The sequence below is a fragment of the Xiphophorus maculatus genome, chromosome 8, assembly GCF_002775205.1.
Source record: "Xiphophorus maculatus strain JP 163 A chromosome 8, X_maculatus-5.0-male, whole genome shotgun sequence".
Lineage (NCBI taxonomy): Eukaryota > Metazoa > Chordata > Actinopteri > Cyprinodontiformes > Poeciliidae > Xiphophorus > Xiphophorus maculatus.
The window spans coordinates 8583484-8603999 of NC_036450.1; the positions used below are offsets into that span (position 1 = coordinate 8583484).

The 20516-nt window shown below is 36.8% G+C and overlaps 1 protein-coding gene across 4 annotated transcripts in view; it reads left to right on the forward strand.

Moving 5' to 3' along the window:
* The window catches only part of LOC102219480 (SH2 domain-containing protein 3C-like), a 57346-nt gene that overhangs the window by 26058 nt on the left and 10772 nt on the right, over positions 1-20516 (forward strand). For all 4 annotated transcript variants that reach the window (XM_014468991.2, XM_023338742.1, XM_023338741.1 and 1 more), the window contains one exon: positions 18163-18291. In XM_014468991.2, coding sequence (XP_014324477.1) covers positions 18163-18291 — 129 coding nt within the window. The remainder of the gene's footprint in view (positions 1-18162; positions 18292-20516) is intronic.

Consider the following 20516-nt stretch of genomic DNA (forward strand, 5'->3'; position numbering starts at 1 on the left):
CTTGTTTATAATTCTCCTCTTTTGCTTGCATGTATTAATCTCCAAGTCTGTTATTTTCTCACTTTTCCTTAATCTTTTGCCCTTTTGTTTTAAATGTCTTGAGCCTCTCAGTTGTTCAATATTTATTAGTATTTCTACTCTTAATTAAGACGATTTAAGATTTAAGTTTCAAAATGAGCTGATGGCTTACTTTTTGTACTTTATGTACAGTCTGTAAAATGTAAAATGCCATTTTAACGGCTTTGTTTGTGTTTGTTTATTCAAAGAAAAGTTCCCCAGATAGAAAAATTAAACTGAGATATTTTTTCAGTTACTCACTTATCAGACTGAACCTTGGATAACAAGGCATGTCCTCTTTTAAACAACTGCAAATTAGTCACCTTGAATTCAAAATCACATATGTATTACATTTTAATGGCAGTACAAATCTCTCAAGTCCAGCACATGCCAAATGAAGTGTCTGTTAATTGGAAGCAGTTTGCTTTTCTAAAACCATTTGATCCCATTTGGTCTTTGTTTCAGGTTTCAAGTTAATCTTAATCCTTTAGTTCCCAACTGAAGGCGCTTTTCATCATAAACATTGTGACCAAAGGAAAAAGACAGTATAAAAAGGTGACTTAATCATTAAAAGCTGCAGCAGTGTTTGTTTGCATGTTGGCAGAGTTTCAACTTACAAAGATGATTAATCCTTTGCTGTCACTCATTGATTAATTAATGATTAATTAGATGCTGTGTCACCATATGTGTCTCTATCCTTGGTAACAAGGATGCAGCTCTTGGCCAAGGCCACCGGTGAAACAAAAAAAGTAAAAGTGCTGAAGAGAGTGAAAATTGAAGCTGAATTGTAGATGCCTCTAAGAATTTCCTCTTTTGACTTTTGCTGAGCAATTTTTTTACCCCTCTTCTTGGAAGCTGCTCTTATCTAACAAGATGATGGATCATAAAATGCAAAAGAGAAATATTTATGATTAATAGCCCAGCAGTACATCATCAGTGTTGTTAGATTTGGTAAATAAATAATGACCGACTGTCCCCCATCACCAGCCCTCATCTTTCCTAATTTTGTTTTCTACTGCTGGGCCCCTCAGCTGCTGCTTCCTCCCCTTTTTGTCCCCATCCTCTTTAACTGCATTGGAGAAAGCCATTTCGAATTTGTGGTTTTCCCTTCACACCTGTCACTGTTGAGATAGATGACCCTGGTGTGGACAGTAATGGCTCTGGTTAAATGGGAAATGACAAATGTATGTGTGTGTGTGTATATGCAATATGTGTGCACATGTCACATTTTAATGCCTCACTGCATGTCCAAACCTCAGCGTAGAAATGTGTGTTTGTGTGTGGTGGGGTTACATTGATAAGTCCTGAGACCTTCAATCCATCAAGGTGATGACCTTTTACCCCCAATAGGCAGAAAATTGGCTATTAATGGCCTGAACCAGAGAGGCAGATGGGGTGGCACCTGCTTCAGGGGAGAATCTGGAGAAAAAAAATTAAGGAAAAATACATTTTATGTGACCAGACTTAATTTTTACTATACATACTGTAGTCATATTTTATATTGATTCTATTTTAAAGGTGAAAACAGAACCTCTTCCTCACCTTTCACAAGTTTTTATCTGAAGCAATAATTAAAGGTTAGATGTAAATTTCCAGCTGAGCGAATAAATTACCCCAGAGCATCTTTGAGTTACACCAGCTGGTTCCAGTTGTCATAGACACTACCAGACTCTTTCTCAATTAAAGATAACAAGAAAGTACTCTGTACATGGAGTGGAGGAGATCTAAAACTTAAGGTCACTTAAAACTGTCAGTTTCATAGAAGAATACTAAAATTTTCATGTACACCTAGAAATGAATATCTTTGCGACAAATGCAACAAATTAGTTGATTTTACTGAAGGGCTTTTACTGTTTTTTTTGTTGTTTTTTCTAAATTAATATCTCCTTGGCTTGTTTACTGCCACAGAGTCAAGAAATAATTTAAACAGAGCATGTCTGTTAACACAGAGTAGCATTAAAGATCTCAGAAACTACATATGCCTCAATCTCTAGGAATTCTTAAACATGTCTGTCATTCTGGTTCTTTGGGAATCCAGAAAACAAAACATAGACCCATTATCAACAAATAAAGGAACCTTGAATCCCTGGTGAACCTTCTCAGAATTAGCAGGCCTGCCAAAATAACTACAAGAGCGCATCAGTAACTCATCCTGCAATCACAAAAAAACAAGAGCCACATTCAAAGCAGAGAGTTCCAAAAAAAGCACAAGGACTCAGCTCTAATTTGCAAAGAAGAAAAAAAATAACAACTATATTCCACAAGACTTTTGGGAAAATATTCTGCAGACTGGTGAGACAAAATCTGAAATGTTTAGAATATGTTAAATCTGGCATAAAATGACAACATTTCAAAAAAAGAGAACACCATCAGATATATTACTTCACCTGCCTCAGGTTAGTTCAACTTCAGTCATGCTTCTGGTTTAGATATTTTTCATAACAATGATAAGGAAAACAAAAGAGCACTAATGATGTAATTCATAAATGCTAATGAAAAGTAGCTCATAAGCCAAACTCAGATACAGCCCTGCAGACACATTCAGTTACCGTCGGATAAATGGGCAACCATGCTTGTCTGAAAAGAATGTTGCATTATAAATCAGTTTCACTCTACTTAAAAAGGGAGAAAATTGTACCATTTCATTTTTTATAAGTAAGCTGCAATAGATTTAAGATGCATGCTGTGTAAAAGGTTAGATGGAAGGAGTAGAGATATTTTCAGAGAACACCAGCTCTGTCTTTTCTGACTTATTCTCTTCTGCATCCCGTTTCTTATTTGCTGATGGAACAGTAAGATGCTTCTTTCTGTTGCATGATATCAAAACAAATTCACACGCTGATGTTTACACACCAACATCCTGGCTGAGTGGATCGGAAAAGGAAGATACCCAGAGAGAAGGATGATATGATGTGCTGTGGAGAGATGATGGGCTGGAGGGAGGGAAGGGATGCAGAGTTAGTGTGAGGAGACAGGAAATAGAAAGGATGGAACATAGGGGGAGAAAGGAGATAACAGTTAGATAAAAAGTTAAGGAATTAGTTGAAGAGAGGTACGAAAATTTTAGACATGCTGGTCCAGATGTTTTTCGGAGAGAGGAAATGGGACCACTGACCTACCTCAGCTTGTTTTCTCTCCCGTATGTGTCATAGAAAGAGATGTGTAGGAAAAACAAAACCGACAGGTTCAGGGAAAGGATCAAAGCCGAGCCTCTCAGGAGGCAGGAGAAGGCAGCAGTGTTTGCCTAAAGGATGGTAGATGGAGGAACCTGACTAGAGGAGAGGTGGAAAATAAAGCAGTGATGTCAAAGAAAGCCAGCGGATGAGTCAGACTTGTGTGTACACTTTGAGCCGTCTATAAATTGCAGCACAACGAGATGGTGAGGTGAAGTATGAGCTGCACAGTGAAGTAGGAAGAAATATATTGAACAGCAAATCCTTCATTCTCGATATCTCTCTCTGATTACTCAGAGTTCTGGCCAAGTTGGAAAAGATGGATGAGGGAGTCGGCTGGGGTTAAGAACTATGAGTTGGGTCTGAATATGAGTTTAAGAAAATTTAAAGTCAGTTTGAAGTTTTTGCTGTTGTTCCTGCTACCGGTGAATTATACTTTACCACACAGAAGTTTACCATCTTGTTTTATTGGCACATGTGCTGCAAATACACACAACCATACTAGTAGAGTGCTGTCTTTTTACCATAACTACAAATTAAGGTAATAAGTAAACCTCCCACAATTCTAAGGGGTTGACTTGAATGAGGTTGACAAATCTCCTTGCAGATTGCATTGTACCTTTTCACGCCTGGTTTCTTCAGTTGTTGTACACTAAGCTCCATCGTTTGCTGAGCGTAGAGTTTAATGGCAGCATTTAAAGAAAATGCGTCACTATTCGAAGGAACCAGATATTTAATCTGGGTTTGAAGAAAATTAAAGGGCGAAGGTTTGAGGTGAAAGTATCCAGAACTGAGAACATGACCGGTAATTGCTGTACTTGTAACAGAACAAATGTGTAATAAATAGTACCTGTTCTGTTAGGTTTGTATATAATAGACCAGCGCAACAAAGTGCATAATTATGAAGTGATAGCAAAATAAAACAGGATATAAATCCCTTTTTACATATTAAAATTGGAAAAGTGTGACTTCCATTTGGATTTGGCCTCTTCCAGTCAAAACTTATACAACCACCTTTTATATTAAATATTATATTTTTCATTAGTTTCTACCAATGTGGCAGATGTAAAAATAAGTCTTCCCCATTCTTTTCTCCAAAATACCTCAAGCTTTACCAAATTGGACAAAGAGCATCTTTCAATATCAATTTTTAAGTCATTCTACAGATTACCAATTAGATTTCGGTTTAGACTTTGACTAGGGCATTCTGAGACTTGAACATGCTTTAATTGAAATCATTTCATAATGTTTTTCCACCATGTAACATTGTTTATTCCAGGATTGTCTCTGTATTTAGCTCTTTCCACATTACCATATTCCTCAACCGTCTTCCTTGTTCTTGTGGAAGAAAAAGCTTTCCCAAACCGTGATGCTGCCACCCCTATCTCTCAAAGTAGTGGTGGTGTGTTCAGGCTAATGTGCAGTGCTAGTTTTCCACCACCATTGGGATTTGCATTTAGGTGGGAATATTTAATTTTGATCTCATCTGAACATAAAATTCTCCCATCTTTAGGCAGCATGATGTTGCTTATTGGTCCATTGCTTTTCTAAATGTAGCTGCTTAAATGAGCATTGTTTCAGAGTCAGGGATTTACTTGGCCAACCACTTCTCCATGAGAAAAACTGACGACTCAAGGAAAAATACTATATGTACAGATCATACAATAGGAGTCCATGATAACTGCCTCCAACCAGCTATGTTTTCCTCTTCGGTACACTTCACTGCACATGATGGAGCAATGCACACATAGGGCGCATTAACCTCTCTCTCTTTCTCACACTCGTGCACACACCCAAACATTTTTCTTCCTCAGGGAGACACCAGCTGGGGCATGTAGAATATTGACTAACCATGGCAACAGCATCAATAGGTGTGGCGTCAATAAGCAGTCTTTAAAGCTGTTTGCAAATACTCCCTCTTGTCTCGGTTGATGTGTGATAATTTGAGTGTTTTGAACCTTATCTATGTGATGATCTGGATATGTTTCTGCTCTTCCAATAGGTCTGATAACATGCTTGTTCTTTTTCAATACAAGCAGTTTGTACAGATTATTTTCATGATGATTTTAAGGAAATAAAAGAAAATAAAGATTTTGTCCATTTTCACATTTATAGGAATTCTTTTCATTATGCCCAAACTTTTATACCAGTTTTACCACTTTGACCATTTTTGCATCCAAAAAGCTGTACCCCATCGCTGCAAGCTTTTGTTGTTTGCCTAAATGCTAAACAATAAGAGCAATTCCTTTAAGTGATATAATGTAAAGGTTTGATTTTTTTATTTTGTATTTTTAGTGTGCAATTAAGTAATTAATTAACTATTTTTTTAAAGCTTTTTACACATCTTTACCACAAGTCCCAGTACTTGTGAAGACCACCATGTTAATCCTATTAATTTGCAAACACGTTCTCCAATCATAACAACTCAATGTGTGTGGCTCCATGTGTTATTAGCAGATGTATTAGACTAATCTGATTTACGATATCGTCTAATCTCATCCAGAGTAACATTTAATTAAATGTGTGTAACCTCTGATCATCCACTGCATCTTATGCGGGGCATGCTTGATGCTTTTTTTTTTTAATAACTATATGCGTGCAGCAAAATAAAAACACCGTCATCTTGCTTGTTGGCAGGTATTTGTGTGTGCTCCATCTTGTTTGCACACAGGCTTTCTCTTTGTGTATTTGCTTGTTGTGTAGTGTTGGTTTAAAACAGGAAGCTGTGTCTGTGCGGAGGCTTTGGGGAAATTTATGTTTACTTCCGTCAACGTTGTGTTTGTGTGTTCGACAGAGAGGAGATGTGGCGCCTATAGACCTGCTTAGCACATAGACCATGGGCTCAGAGCCCAGGGAAATAAGAGCAGTCATAATTACAAGCCCAACCTCATTAAAGCTTTCGATGTTTCTATGTTTTTTTTGTGTGTCTGAGTCTGATGAAAAGTTTCTATGAACCAATTTTTTTTTTTTTCCTGTTTTTGTAACTCCCCCTGCCCCCAAAACTTCCCATTTTCCTTCTCACTGAGCCTGAATCTGCTCTCATGAGCAAACTGAACAGATTTAAAGTCACCAAAATAAATGAGCCCAAAAGGAAAAGAGTTCAATCACCACAGTGTCAGGCATTGTGGATGCCTGCATGATGCTGATTGTAAACAAATAAGACTAATACAAAGCAGGCACACAGAGGGCATTTAGCCCTTCAGGCAGTGGATCGTCATCATACATCTTCTACCATGATGACAGCTACACCCATAATGCACACACTTATGTTTCACTCTCAGTAATGGTTTTCTCATCAAAGTGTAGATAGATGTTCCTCAGCTGGTGGATTTCTGATGGAGGAAGAGAAAAGGAAGAGAAGTAAACCTTTAGTAAGATTTAAAACTGAAAAAAACAAAAGCAGGTGAACAAGTAAATCATTGAACAAAATCAGACATTAAAGCCTGAATGATGAATATGGAGAGAGGCTCATGTGTTCTCTTGGTCAAATGCAGTTTTCTTGTGTTTCCTTTTTTTTTTGCTATGTAATTAAGATGTAAGAGTTTTGGCATTGTTAAAAGTGGAAATATTTACGATGACCGTGTTGACGAAAGGCCCCATAAAAACACCATTCAGGTCAGAGTCTAAGTTATGTTACTAAGCCTATAATGCATCTGACTCAGTGAAGAGAAAATATGTGACCCTGTTAACATTCTTAAAGGAGAAAATCTGTTTAGGCTTTCAGGAGGTTCGGTTTTCAAAGCTGCAAAAAATCCTGTCCCAACACCCTTACAGTTTAAGAATAGAATAGAATTTATTCTTTCCTGAACTTTTTACGCTATTGTGATTATACACTGGTTCAAGCAAATAAAACACATAAATTATAGGACTGACCAAGGTTCTCAACTTTAATATTCCAACATTCACTTATCAGTTTCAGAAATCCTGGATTTTATCATCAATATTGTCTTTCAAAGCTGTTGCTTACTTAACAATTTTTACTTATTGCTAGAGTAAATAAATATATCATTACTTAACCTGCTTGAAAAATTACATAAATTACTAAAATATCATGATTATTTCACCATTATTTTAAGCAAACTTCATAAGTACATAAGTACTTCATAAGTACTGTGACGTTAACAGGTACACAAAGGATACATTTTCATTTTATTCTGCTAAGGCATAAGGCATTGAAAATCAGTCAGAAGGAGAATAGTCTCTAAAGAGTCTTAGAGATGTTTACGGAAGTATCTCAACAATGCAGTGCAATTCCTATTATTGGTGATGGAACATGATAAGCACAAACCTTCCTTGGTGAGACTGTAGTAGCAGCATGCATGGGTTTTGGGTACTGAGGATCTTGGAAGCAGCAATGACAGATTACCCATGATGCATGTGCACTTGCATGATTTGATCAGGCAATTTGAATGAAGCCTGTCCACTTGGTCGTGTCTTCCTCAAGAACACTCTGCTGGGTCCTGGGAGAACAATGAAATATTTAAGTTCTTCAGGCTCCATGTCAAATTCAAAGAGACAAACCCGGGCTTTATATGTAGTGATAAGGAAGGAGGTGGACACAAAGAAGGAGGGACTGAAATTGACCAGCCAGAGTAGCTCTCCAGAGGCAACAACTTCTTTTCCTTCTGTGTTTGAAGAAAACCTAAATCTGCTACTTTCATATTGGAACTTTAAAGCTATTGCTACCTAGAGAGATCCTGAAAAGCCATTTTCAGTCAGTATCTCGAGGATAATAGTTTCAAACTAGAGTTTAGATTAGAGAAAAGACAGGGAGTTGACAGGAATATTGATTGCTCAGGCTCACTTGCAAATATCACAGCAATTAAACTTTAGAAAGAGAAGATTGTGAATTGAAGACTCTTTTCCCCGGGGTTGTTTCTGTCAGACTACACAGTAGCTTGTGCCCTTTCCTCTGATTGTTGGAGGTTTATTGTTACTAGAGTTTTTCTCCTTCTCTCACCTACACCACCACCTTGTTGACTTGCATTGTTGCTGTTGCTTTCTACCTTTAAGGGCTTCTAGAATACATTGACTAGACAGACTGGGGCAAACGAAGGTGAACTATAAGAGATTAATGTAATTTTGAAACAGGGGCTTCCTGCAGTCTCAGTGGGGGTGTGGGTGTATGTCATATCCTGTCCACCAGCTGTCAGTCAGTACAGGGGGTCTCAGTGATACCAGGCTGATTGACAGCTTACAGCAGTGCTTTGTATATGCGTGTTTGTGTGCATATAGTGATATAATACATCAGCATCCAGCTGCCTCCAGGGGTGGATGCTCTGCGTGAACGTACATGAAGGAGACGCTCATTCTTAATGACAGCAGAAGGTCACTGTTATCACTCTCATACTCTTGAGTGTGTACCAGTAGTCCTCACTCCTTCCCCGCAAATAAACCAGTTTGCTTCCTGATATGCAGTGATCAAATGACTCATGAGCTGTCACTTTTATCTGTCTTTTCCAGTGCCAGGAATATCTCAATCATAATGAGAGTTTCTTCACATGGACAAACAGGGTGGAGTACCTTTTTATTTCTCATATGTTAAGTTTTTCATATCCCAGGTTTAGTGACAAGGCTATGAAGGTTGGTGTGCATCTACCGGGTTTTTGAACAGTTCGGATTATATTATCACTTCACTCTTTTCTTGTTTGGTTACATTTTCATTTTCCTGAAGTGTTTTCACATGAGATCATGGGAAGCAATGAATTTTTTATAATCTGCATCTGCTCAGCTGACAGACTACTTCAAAATGTGGGGGACGCTCTGTGAAAACCCCTCCAACTCATTTTACATAAACAAAGAAAAAAAGGAACCACTTAACATTGTCAGATTATAGTTTTACTTTGTTATTTAGCAATATTATTCATTATTATTTTAACACCAATATTTGCTCGGTTGTGATGTTGGTTCTTTTATGTATCTGGCTGAAGAAGACCGACTGTCCTTCCACATCTCAGTGGATGTAGGGAGACAGTAGGTCAGGTAATACTGCCAAATCGGTCCGGTGGAAGTGCAGAGGTTTTTAAATGCTCTGCGACCGTGTTAGCAACTCGGCTCATGTGATATCAGACCATGATCTTCTCACAGTATAAAAACCTTATGTCAGAATTTTACTGCGTAAAGATATTTGCACGAAATACTTTAAGAAAAACTTAAAGATGATTCAGCTAGTTTTGAAAAAAACAACAACTCTGCATAGATAAAAAAAAAAAAAGATTTTCATTTTATCATAACTTTATTGTAGGAGCCATATATACATTTTTAGAACTTAATACAAAATGTCATTTTGTGTTTACATGAGTTTAATGTTTTACTCTGCTATTTGAAAAAGATAAGCATCTGTAATTGTTTTGTGCTTAAGCTCATTACATGGTGCCTTTTGATTGGTTATTGACTAATTAGTTTATGAAAGATGAAAGTACTTGCTCATTGTAGAAGTCTGGCACCTTGAGAGTAACACAGTCTTTTGACCGTCACTTTTTATTTGTTTTGAATCTGTTTGTTATTTTTATTTTCTTTTAAGTTCAGTAAAGACTTAAAGATGACTGTGGCATTCAATACCTCTTTTTTTTAGAAGAAATATGTCGCGTACGAAAGAGTTTTAAGGGGTAAGACTAGTGAGAGCTTGCCGCACTTACATTTATTTTTACGCACTCTTCTGTTATCAAAAGAGGTCGTAGTTTAGCTATTTGGCTCACTTTTGAGGTTACCTGGTTCAACTCATACTCTATCATATTTACACTTAAATGTGTGATAGAAGCTGCTTTAATTGCATCAATAAAAGCTGAATTTGTTTTGCATCCCACTGCATGTCATCTTGCCAAGAACAATAAAGAGATCTAATGTTACAGGCAATCCCCTTCAATGGATAAAACACTGACCATGTAACTTGATGTGCAGCTATGACAATGGCCGTGAATTTAAGAGTAGAAATTAGACTGGAGGCCACAACACAGAGATTACAACTATCTGGAAAGGAGTGATTTTTAACATAGATGTAAACATAAACCTTCATAAAGGTGTACAGCCACTGTGTTTGTGGCTGCAATGTAAAAATATGAGGATTCACGGTTTTTTTCTACCAGTAATCCGTGACCCTATCATCAGAAGAAAAAAGGAGACATCTGGATGAAGAGGGGTGAAGTGATGAGAAGGAGAAAGATAAACGTGAAGGAAGGTTCTCTGAAATCTGAACCATTTGCCTTAAAGCCCGTTTGAGATTTTGTGTGTGTGTGTGTGTGCAGGAGGTGGGAACAGCCCACCACCACTAACACCACCATGGTTCAGAGTGTTACCCTGACAACGGGGTTAGAGGCTGTCCCCCCAGCCAAAGAAGAAAGACCCAGCCTTCTGACGCCAGCCAAAGAAGAAAGACCCAACATTTTGACGCGAGCTTAAAACCGAGCGCAGCCGTCTGTTTGGAGTGCATTCTTCTCCTTTGTTTGGTGCTGTTCCTGTTGGAATGCATTCCTTATTTTTTACTTTCCATACTCGCTTGTAAATGCCAGGTGCTTTCCTTCTTTACTGCAGGTTTTTAGATTTGTCATCAAACACTTTCCATTTCATTTATTACTCATGCCTTCACACCCAAGATTTGCCTGGCTTTTGTTATTCTCTTGCTATTTTGCTCTTGCATTGAGATTTTGAAATAAACTACTTTATTTTATAAATTGCTGCACTGTTTCGCAGGGTACATATGCAAGACTTATTTTTCAAATTAATGTCACCAAACAGAGCAAACCTTTCGAAATGGTTTTGAAATAAACCATTTCTGTCATTATATTGTTGAACTATTACTTTGTAGTGCTTCTCTGTCCAATACTTTCATTCATTTCCACACCGCACAGTAGACAGTCTCACAAAATGCTTTAGGTGACTTAAGGTAATAACAATAATTCCTACTTATATCCTTTGCCTTTAAACAGTTCCTCACTGCAGTACGGATAATTTTTTTGTTGCTTACATTTCTATACAAGGGGAAGAAATAAATAAATGGAAATGCAACTTATGTTGCATTTTCATTTAATGCAACATAAGTTTTTATGGTTTTTTATTTTAAAAGAAATCTGAACAACTCAACTCAAAAAAGTTAGTTTATGCAATTTGTAAAATGTATCTTTCATATTTTCAAACAACAAAAAAATTAACATCACGTTCATCAAATTCTTCACATCTACAGACGTTTAGCCCCAAGCGGAGTTTCTGTGCAAGGAGTCATGATCTGCAATGTTAGCTAGTTTTAAAAATACTCTTGTAATGTTCTGACGTTGTCACCTACGTTACACACCGTTTTCATTTGTTTCTGCTAACATACCTTCTTTGACACATGTAGTTAGTTTTCAAGAGACATTCTTGCTAGCATTGTTTTCTTGTGTCATAGTTTCTTAATATTCTAGGGTAATGTTAGCATGTTTTCTCACTGCTGTGATATGACTTATTGATAACCTTTGGTGTGAGAGACATAGAAAATAAAATATTTCTATTAGAGAAGAACCCTAATTAGACAGAATAATGTGTACTTCCCACAGTGCAGTTCTGAGAGAGGCACACAAAAGTACTTGTGTTTTTTTTTTAAGTAAAAAAACTTAAAAAAAAACAACAACAACCTACATAACTGCTTACATTATGTAGGTGTGTTAAGACATAATGAACATGTCTCACTGGGGGGCTGACAAACATAATCAAAGACATTAAATAACAGATATCTGATACTTATACTCTGAGTTGATAGGTAAAATCAGGTCAATTTTTTTTTCTTGTTGTTGCAAGAATAGAAAAAACCTAAAACTACATATGCAACAACCTAAAAGAGTACTTGAAAATAAACAATTTTTTAAATAATTTTTGTTAATACAGAAATGGTTTTCTTCTATAACAATGCAGAGCCAATCTTTGTTCCCTGTTCTCTCAGGAACACATGCTGCTGTTCTTACTCAGTAGGCCAGAGTTATTCAGTTAAAAAAAATGTAGTGTTATTCATGTCAGGCTAATATGTGGAAGTGTATATTATCTATGACAGAAATAATAGCTTTAATGGTTTGTAAGTAGCTTCTGTATTTTGTACTTATTATTGATATTTTCATTTCTCTATAAGCAGAAATGCGTTTTGGCTGACGTAAACAGCTGATTGACAGTGGCGATCTTCTCAAAGACCCTGGAACTAACCTTTAAAAATGCTTTGATCGAGTTTGATCCTGATATTTCAAACTGGATTTGGACATTCCTAATTATAATATTTCATTTTGTGCCGGCAGAGAGTATGCAAACTGGACAGAGCTTATAATCAGTTCTGAGAGAGACACACAAAACAAATTCAAAGAACCAGAGTAAGACACACATACACCATATCAAGAAGGCTGTGTAATATATGCATAAATATGTGCATATATTTTGAATTTCTCCCCATTATCATCCCTTTCATTTATTTTCTGTTTAGGTGGTTCCGTTTTTTTTTTTTTTTTTTTACTTCATGATTTTGAGTGATAGTGATGTCAATTTTCACTTGGAGGAAGTGTAAAAGCCCTGAGACGAAACCGCGTAATTGGCCTGCAGTGAGAACAGTAGTCTAAAGTGAATGTTGGTGTAAATTAGGTGATGGATCACACTATGTTATCTTTAACTCATTTTCACACGTGTGCTGACCTGCTAAACCTCCTGTCATAGTTTCTGACTCTCTCTGTTGTCGCTTGTTGTTACCTGTTGGTGTTTTCTCTCATGTGCCCTAGAAATACCAGATTTATCTTTGTAGATCTCACAGATATGCACATACACATAGAGATGCATCAAAAGATGCACACCAAAACACATTATTGTGCGCACACACACACACACCAATCCCTTTCACTCCATTCACCCTCCCTAGGGAAAAAAAGTCCTGCATCAGCTGCTAAATTGCCTAAACTCCCTCTCATCTGCTAATGGGCTACCTGTCTTCCTCCATGTCTGCCTCTCTGTCTACATTAATGAGTTTCTGTTGTCTGTCTGTCTGTCTGCCTCTGTGTCCTCCTGAATGTTTGATGTCTTGTCTTTATGTTGACTTTATTCATGTCTCTGTAGAGGAGAGTTCCTGCTGTGCTCATACGCCTGTTTTCCTCTTGCCTGTTTTCATGTCTGCTCCTAATTTAACCGTTTTCTGTGTCTCACCATGATACTTCTAACTGCGCTTTAGGGATATTGTGTTACTGAATCTATTCTTGCAACTCTTACATATTCTCTTAATGAATTGTGCTCATTCCCTTGTCTGGTGCAACTCATCAACAAGAAAAGGCCAGTGAATGAGTGAACTCTTGCATGCAATGACAATAAAAACTTTAATATTTATGTTTGAAAGTGACATAATATTCAACTTTGAAGCTTTTCTGGTCATGTTCAAAATATACATAACAGCCATAAGAGTGTACATAAAAGTCTGTGGTGTTCCTTGAGCTTTTATATATATACTGATGTATTGTGGAGACAAGTAATCATAACAGTATTTGCATGTCAAATATTCTAATTTAAGTGTAATATTTTCTAAAAACTTTGTATTTACTCTGATCCTGTTGGTTTTGGTTATTTTTATGACAGATTGTCCCTGATTAAATCAAATTACCTTCTGACAATCATGTTTATTTAAGAAATATTTCATTACAGTAGACTATTAATAAATTATAGAAAATTTCCTTAGCTGTTGCTATGGTGTGAAATGTGTCTTTAATGGTTCTTCTTTTTTGTTCATAATTGTCAAATCAGAAATGACCAGAATTGAAATAAATGAAATAGTGAAGGGGTGAAAAATCTTCCACCCCACTGTTTTGTTTTCACAACTTTTAACCATAATGACCAGTTGCTCTTTTCCACCATTTGGTAAAGTTAAAAATAGCTTTTGCCACACACTGAAAATAATTGTGTGTGGCAAAAGCTTGCCACACACAATTATTGAAAAGTAAATCTTTGGACATGGTAAAAACAATCTAATAAATGTGGCAGAGGAAGATCTACTCTTAAAAGTAAAAAGGGAAGTACATGCACCTTGAGAATTGAGACTAAGCAGTCAGGATAGTAAAGGGTATCCTCTCCATCTTTGTAACTGCAATAAAAACATCACATTAGTCATTGTCACTGACTCCCACTCTACTTATTCCCGTTGTTCCACTTTTGCGAGGAGGTAATATATTCTTCTAAAAGATATGTTTTGCTCTCTTTCACAGCATTTAAGAACTGTCCTTGATCATCATCTTCTTCTGCTTCTCCCTACAACTTCAGATCCAATTTGTCTCAAAGTAACTGATCTGGGAGTGATAACACACCTAAATTGAGTGCAATCAAATGGCAAATTGGAAAACAGATGAAAGTATCTTACTGTTCTTTCTAGGATCCAGAATAGCTAATATTAGCAATACTAACTTGTATATTTCTTTTGATATTAAAGTTTAGCTCAAAATTATTCCAGATCTTACCAGATCTAGATTAAAAATCATTTTCACTGAGTTAAAATGTTTCTTTTTCATAAAAAATGTAATGATACAGGCATTTATTAAATGACTTACTAAAATATTGCAAACTGGTGATCACTTTTTAAATTTTATTTACATTTTCTTTAAACATGTTTAAAGAACATGTTTAGCAAGTGATAGTAAGACAGCATTTCCAAACTCTTCTTGGATTTGCTGAACATTTTCACTGTTATTCAATCTGGGGCTTTGGCCGGACCACTTGAAAATGTTACTTCTATACAGCAAAAACATGATTACTTTACACCTAAATCTGCCAGAAAATGAATAAATTTGCACCTAAATTGATACATTTGCAGGTAAAGATCAAATTCACAAGCTGAAGATGTAACTTTGAAGATTTAAATGTACAGATGCAGAGAAAAATGTGGTATATCACGAGCCAACCTTTGAATCTGGACCTTTTCAAAGGTCAATAACTTTTAAGCCTGCTTGACCCAAAACCTTATTCTGTAAAGTCAAAGGTTGTGAAGAAAAACACTCGAGCATTTCAAATACTTGGGTACCAGCCGTGCCGTTGTAGAAACAACACCTCATAGATGTTGAACTGCACTACAGTATTTTTTCTAAAGGATTTAGTGAGTGTTTTGTTGCCTTCACATATTAGAATACAGATGCCTGTTGTGTCACCTTTTATTGTCTATTGTTTGCTGGTCTCCATCACTGTTTCCCCTTTAATGTTAGCCTATTTCATGAAACCTGTCATAAATAGAGCCATGTTGACAGTTCAATTTACCTCATAACCCTTCATATAGACATATATGTGCACCCCCACACACTCACACACACATTGACTCCACTGTTGAGCATCAGTTCCATTCCAGGTACCTCTTGGGTTTCCACAGAGATGGGGAAAAAGCAATAACGGCACACTTGACCCGTCTGTTTTTTATTGGCCTGTTCTCACCTTCACACAGACCCACTCACACACACCTTGAATCTAATCTGGGAGACCTCGCCTCTGTGGTGATATTCCTCCATCCTCTCCAGAGGATTATGGGAGAGAAGAGGGGCGAGAGGAGAGGAGGAAGTTAATAATTTTGCCTCTCAGCAACCTGAAGGTGATAAGATTGTGTGTTTGTGTCTCGTATCACACGCGGACACTTGTGCAGCAGTGCAAAAAACACGCTGTACATAAAAGGGTCATTACAGCTTCCCATCCTTACTCATAATGTTTGTGTTGTCCCTGAAAAGTCTGACAACAATCTTGCTGTAACTTTATCAGGATTTGGTAGAGGAGCTGTTTGTGTGAACTGTGTGTATTTGATAGTGAGTCAGTGAACAACACCAGGTCTGGGGGGAAAAAAGAGGAACATAACTGGGGCAAATATTAGGAAAAAAGAACAGATTAGCCCTAGCGACAAGGTTGTTTACTGTTTATTCTGGTCGCCAGTCTCATTCCTCCTCATCCTGGCAGTCATGAAGATTTTGTTTTCACTTTTTATTCCTTTGTGGATTTTTATCCTGGCTCAGATTTCTGTCAAAGTTTGTGTGTGTGCACACAGATATTTGTGTGTGCCTGCCTTGTGCATTAATTATGTTAGGTTGCTCGTCTGAACTCAATCTTTCCACAGCCATCAGTCGTTACAGTGGCTTCAGGGTCCCATTTAGGGAGTTCCCATTTTTCTTCATGCAAATAGCACTAGAGCAGATTAGGTGAACTTGAAGGAATTAAAAGGGATTTATTGCAAATTGAAGGCAAGGTAATGAATTATGAATAACATGGATATAAATGTAATTCTAACCCAAGTAAACTGTTTTCAGTTATTCTGAAAAATGTTTTTATAAATAAGCTGCATTCAGACATTTCCTTTCTGATTGATTAGCAAAGCATTAACATACAAAGCCTCTGTTCTGCCCATAGAAATCCCCTTCTGCCATGTACACACTCTAGTTGGCTGTGTATAATTGAGGCTCTTCCTAAGAACACTTTGACATGTCGACTGAAGAAGCTACTGATCAAACCGCCGACCCTTCAATTAGTGGATGACCTGCTCTACCTCCTGAGCCTTTAAGCGCGTTGGTTGCAAAAAAAAAAAAAAAAAAAACATTGTGTAATGAGCTGAACGTTTGCAGCTTTTACTGATTCACACTCACACAGCTGAGGGGCCTTTGTGTGTGTGTTTGCAGCAGTTTTTCCTTTTGGTGATCATTTGTGAGCCATATTAAGAGATGCAACAGTCACAATTTTCTGGCCAATTTCTGAGGTCTGGCTTTAGTAAAGCTTTGACCTGCAGGCTTCAGGAAATTACGATTTCTCTTGAAGAACTGATACTACAAAAACAGCATTCAAAATATTTTCTGTCCAGCTTTCTTACTGTGAGCAATAAGTGTTTATATGACCACATCACTGAGAAGTGATGTCACTGAGGGCATTTGCTGTAAAGCAGGGTTTTACTAATATCCTAAAAATGTGTTGCAAACTGTTTATAGCATCTTATATGAGCAGTTAGCACAGTTTGCAGTGCTGAAGTGGCCATGTATTACTTTAACTATGAGATTTGCAAAAATAATGTCAATTTTAGAACATTGAAGGATCCAGAGGATTAAATAGATCAACATTGCTGTATTTTTTCAGTGTATTATTTCTGTTCAATGTCTTGCTCTTCTCTTGCAATTAGACTGGCAGACTGACATGTCATAGAGATTAATGTCTTACATCTCTGTGCTTCGTCTGGTCTCATTTTAAACACATCCTTGATACTGATAACTTTTTTTACTCTGTGTTGAAGACAGTTTTTGTGAGAGCAGCTTGGTAGTGGTTTACATGTGGTCCTTTTACTGATTGAAAAAGGCAGTGTTGTTGAGTTTCTGAATCAAGCTAAAAGTCATCCAATTGCAGTCAAGTGCCAATTACTCAGTGCGTCTTACACTGGAATAAAATTTTATGTATCTGTATTATGCTTTTATGACTGGACCGGTAATTTCACCAAGCCATTCTCAGTGGCCAAGACTTAACGAGTGAAATTCTGTCCCTGCAGTGTGTATGAACAACAAACAATTAAATTGTTCCTCAACAGATTCTCTCTTAGTTTATTGTTTGTGGTATTTTTGTTTTTTGTGTGGATTTGAAGAAGTGGGTGTGTGCATCCTTTTGTACATTGTGATGCTTCCCTGCAGTGCTGCCTTCTGTGGCACAGGTGTTTGTGTTTTGTGATGACTTGTATTGCATAGACCTATGCCACATAAAAAATGTGTTGGTGTGGCTGTAAACAACAGTTATCACTGTTGTTATAACTGTTTGCATGTGAATCTTATTTTTTGTTACATTTTTAAAGTTCATTTATATTTTTATGCATACTTGTTTTGCAGTCTTTATCATTTGGAAAAAGTTGTTGACAAATTTTATCGCCTTTTTAAATTTACATCCATATAAGTATTGTCTGCCCAGTTACACCTGGACTGATGCCATATTTTTTTTTATCTCTCATTTGTTACAGTTTTCAAAGGAGAAATACCTGCTGGAGTCTCCTCCGGAGAAACTTCGTAAAGAACTGGAAGAGGAGTTGAAGCTGAGCCCTGCTGACATCCGGAGCCATGGCTGGTACCATGGTCACATACCCAGAGAGGTATTAGTGCTGTCGGGTTTCTTTAATTGTTGGTCAGACTGCACAGAGTAAAGACAGTAAAACAGCAATATAAAAATTTTCAATCACAAGTACAATCATAACTTCCATTACCAAAGAATGGTTCACAAAATTCACGGGTGGGTTTAGTTAGCAGCTTAAAACCTAAAGTTTTTGGTTTGCTTTTGGTTTGCTCAGTCATAAATAATTCATCATATATGCTTTTTTTAAATATCAGTTTTCCTCTTGTGATGTTTAAAAAAAGAATGAATTAAGTAATTTGGTGGTAACTACGAGCATTACAGTCTCAAGTAAAGCTGACTGTGTTTTTTGTGTACAATAAATGGGGAGATATGGCTAATCTCAAAATGCATTTTTAGTTTGGAGAAAGAATGCTTTTTAGTGTTAAATTGTTGTAAAGATAAAAATACCCTGTTTACCACCTAAAACTGTAAGTTTTTTTTATGCTAAAATACATAATTGCAATCATATTTGAGACCTTTAGATAGATGTACAATGCACAAAAACCCCAAACCCAAAAATATTAAACTATCATTAATGTGGTGGACAACTCTTCTTTGCCAACTGTCTGATTGAAATCTGGGATTTGCCTGGTTGGATTTATTATGAGTGGGACTGAATATTATTTATACTGCTGCAGAAGCACTTCAGACATCTATGTCCTTCATCCTCCAGATTTAGAAAAACTTCCAAAGCTTCAGAGTTTATTTTTCTACTTTTCCCGGTTGTCTTTTTTGTGACTGTGTGCCACCTATTTCTCTGAGGTTTTATGATTATGTATGCATGAAAATTTCTTAGCAGCACTAGGTCACTGTGGAGGGACCTGAAAGACCTTGCAGACAGCAAATCAGAATTTAGATGCAAATTGGGGGCAAAAAGCACAAATGAAAATGAATGAATGATATAAAGACATTATGTATTTAATGAATGAGTGTTAAAGCTGAATTTTACAGTTCAAGGACCACATGTTCTTAACAATATGTCCATATCCAGAACTTTACACAAAGTACACAGATAAATCTGAGAGTGTGTCAGAAGATTAAGAAGGTCAAAATAAAAAAGGTTGTTTACAAATCTGTTCACACCGTCTGAGTTCAGAAGCTGAAAATATGTGAAACTATGTGTGAAATTTGGCAGAGAAAAAAATTGTATTGGTGTGACTGTAAACAACACACACCTAACAAAACCATTTCTGAAATATTTTGGAGGTCAAAGAGTTTGGAAATTACTGCTTTTCAGCTTTCAGTTTCTTTTACATTTTGTATTTTTGGCAAAACCGTCAAGAGAATAAAAAAAGGTTGAAAGTGCATATTATCATCTTAATCACACCCATGGCTCAAAATTATTTTGTTTCCTTCTAAATAGGAGGAACAGTTTTGATTCTTCTGATTTCATTTTAAACACCTTGCTGTTGCTGAAAATATCTTATTACGAAAATAAGTAGACACTAACTGATTTTAGTGGCGTTGCCATGGGCTTCCCAGCTGGGTGTAGGTCATGTTTTAAGAGTTTTAACAGGCTCACAGGCATAAAAGCCAACATGTCATATGGAAATTTTAAGGCTTAATTATGTTTTTTGTTAAAAATGTCATCTTAATTACAACAGTTTTGAATGTTGGTCAATTTTCTAGAAAACAAATACAGGAATAGTAGTTAGACACAAATGAAAGCAGATGCAACTCTACCTCCAGATTAATTCGTCCTGGTTACACACACATAAATCCAAGCCAAAGAAATAAGCAACTTTTGTGTAAGAATAGAAATTCTTTTACATTGAACAAATATTACACAGAATACACTTGTGCCTGTAATCACATGGTATTAGCAGAGTGATTACTCCGACATCATCTCTGGCTTTGAAAGCGCAGTTTAGGCGGTTTACTCACAGAACGACACTGATTAATGAAGCCCATCATCTGTCGCAGCTCGGCAGCAATTGCTTTAGCGTTTGGAAGGAGGGAGACTCTGCCAAACAGACAGCTGCGTATGTTGCTGATGTACGCAGTTGAGCTTCACAGCTGGTGACAAAGACACAAATACACATAAACACACAGTTTGGGTGCACATGTGGAGGGTACATCTTCATCTTCATCTTCTTCGTCTCTCTGGCTCTTGATCAACCTGCTTCTCTTTCAAACACAAACATCAATTTGTGCCATCTGCATGTTTTTGCTCCTTTAATTTACGTAAAGTATTCATATATTCAA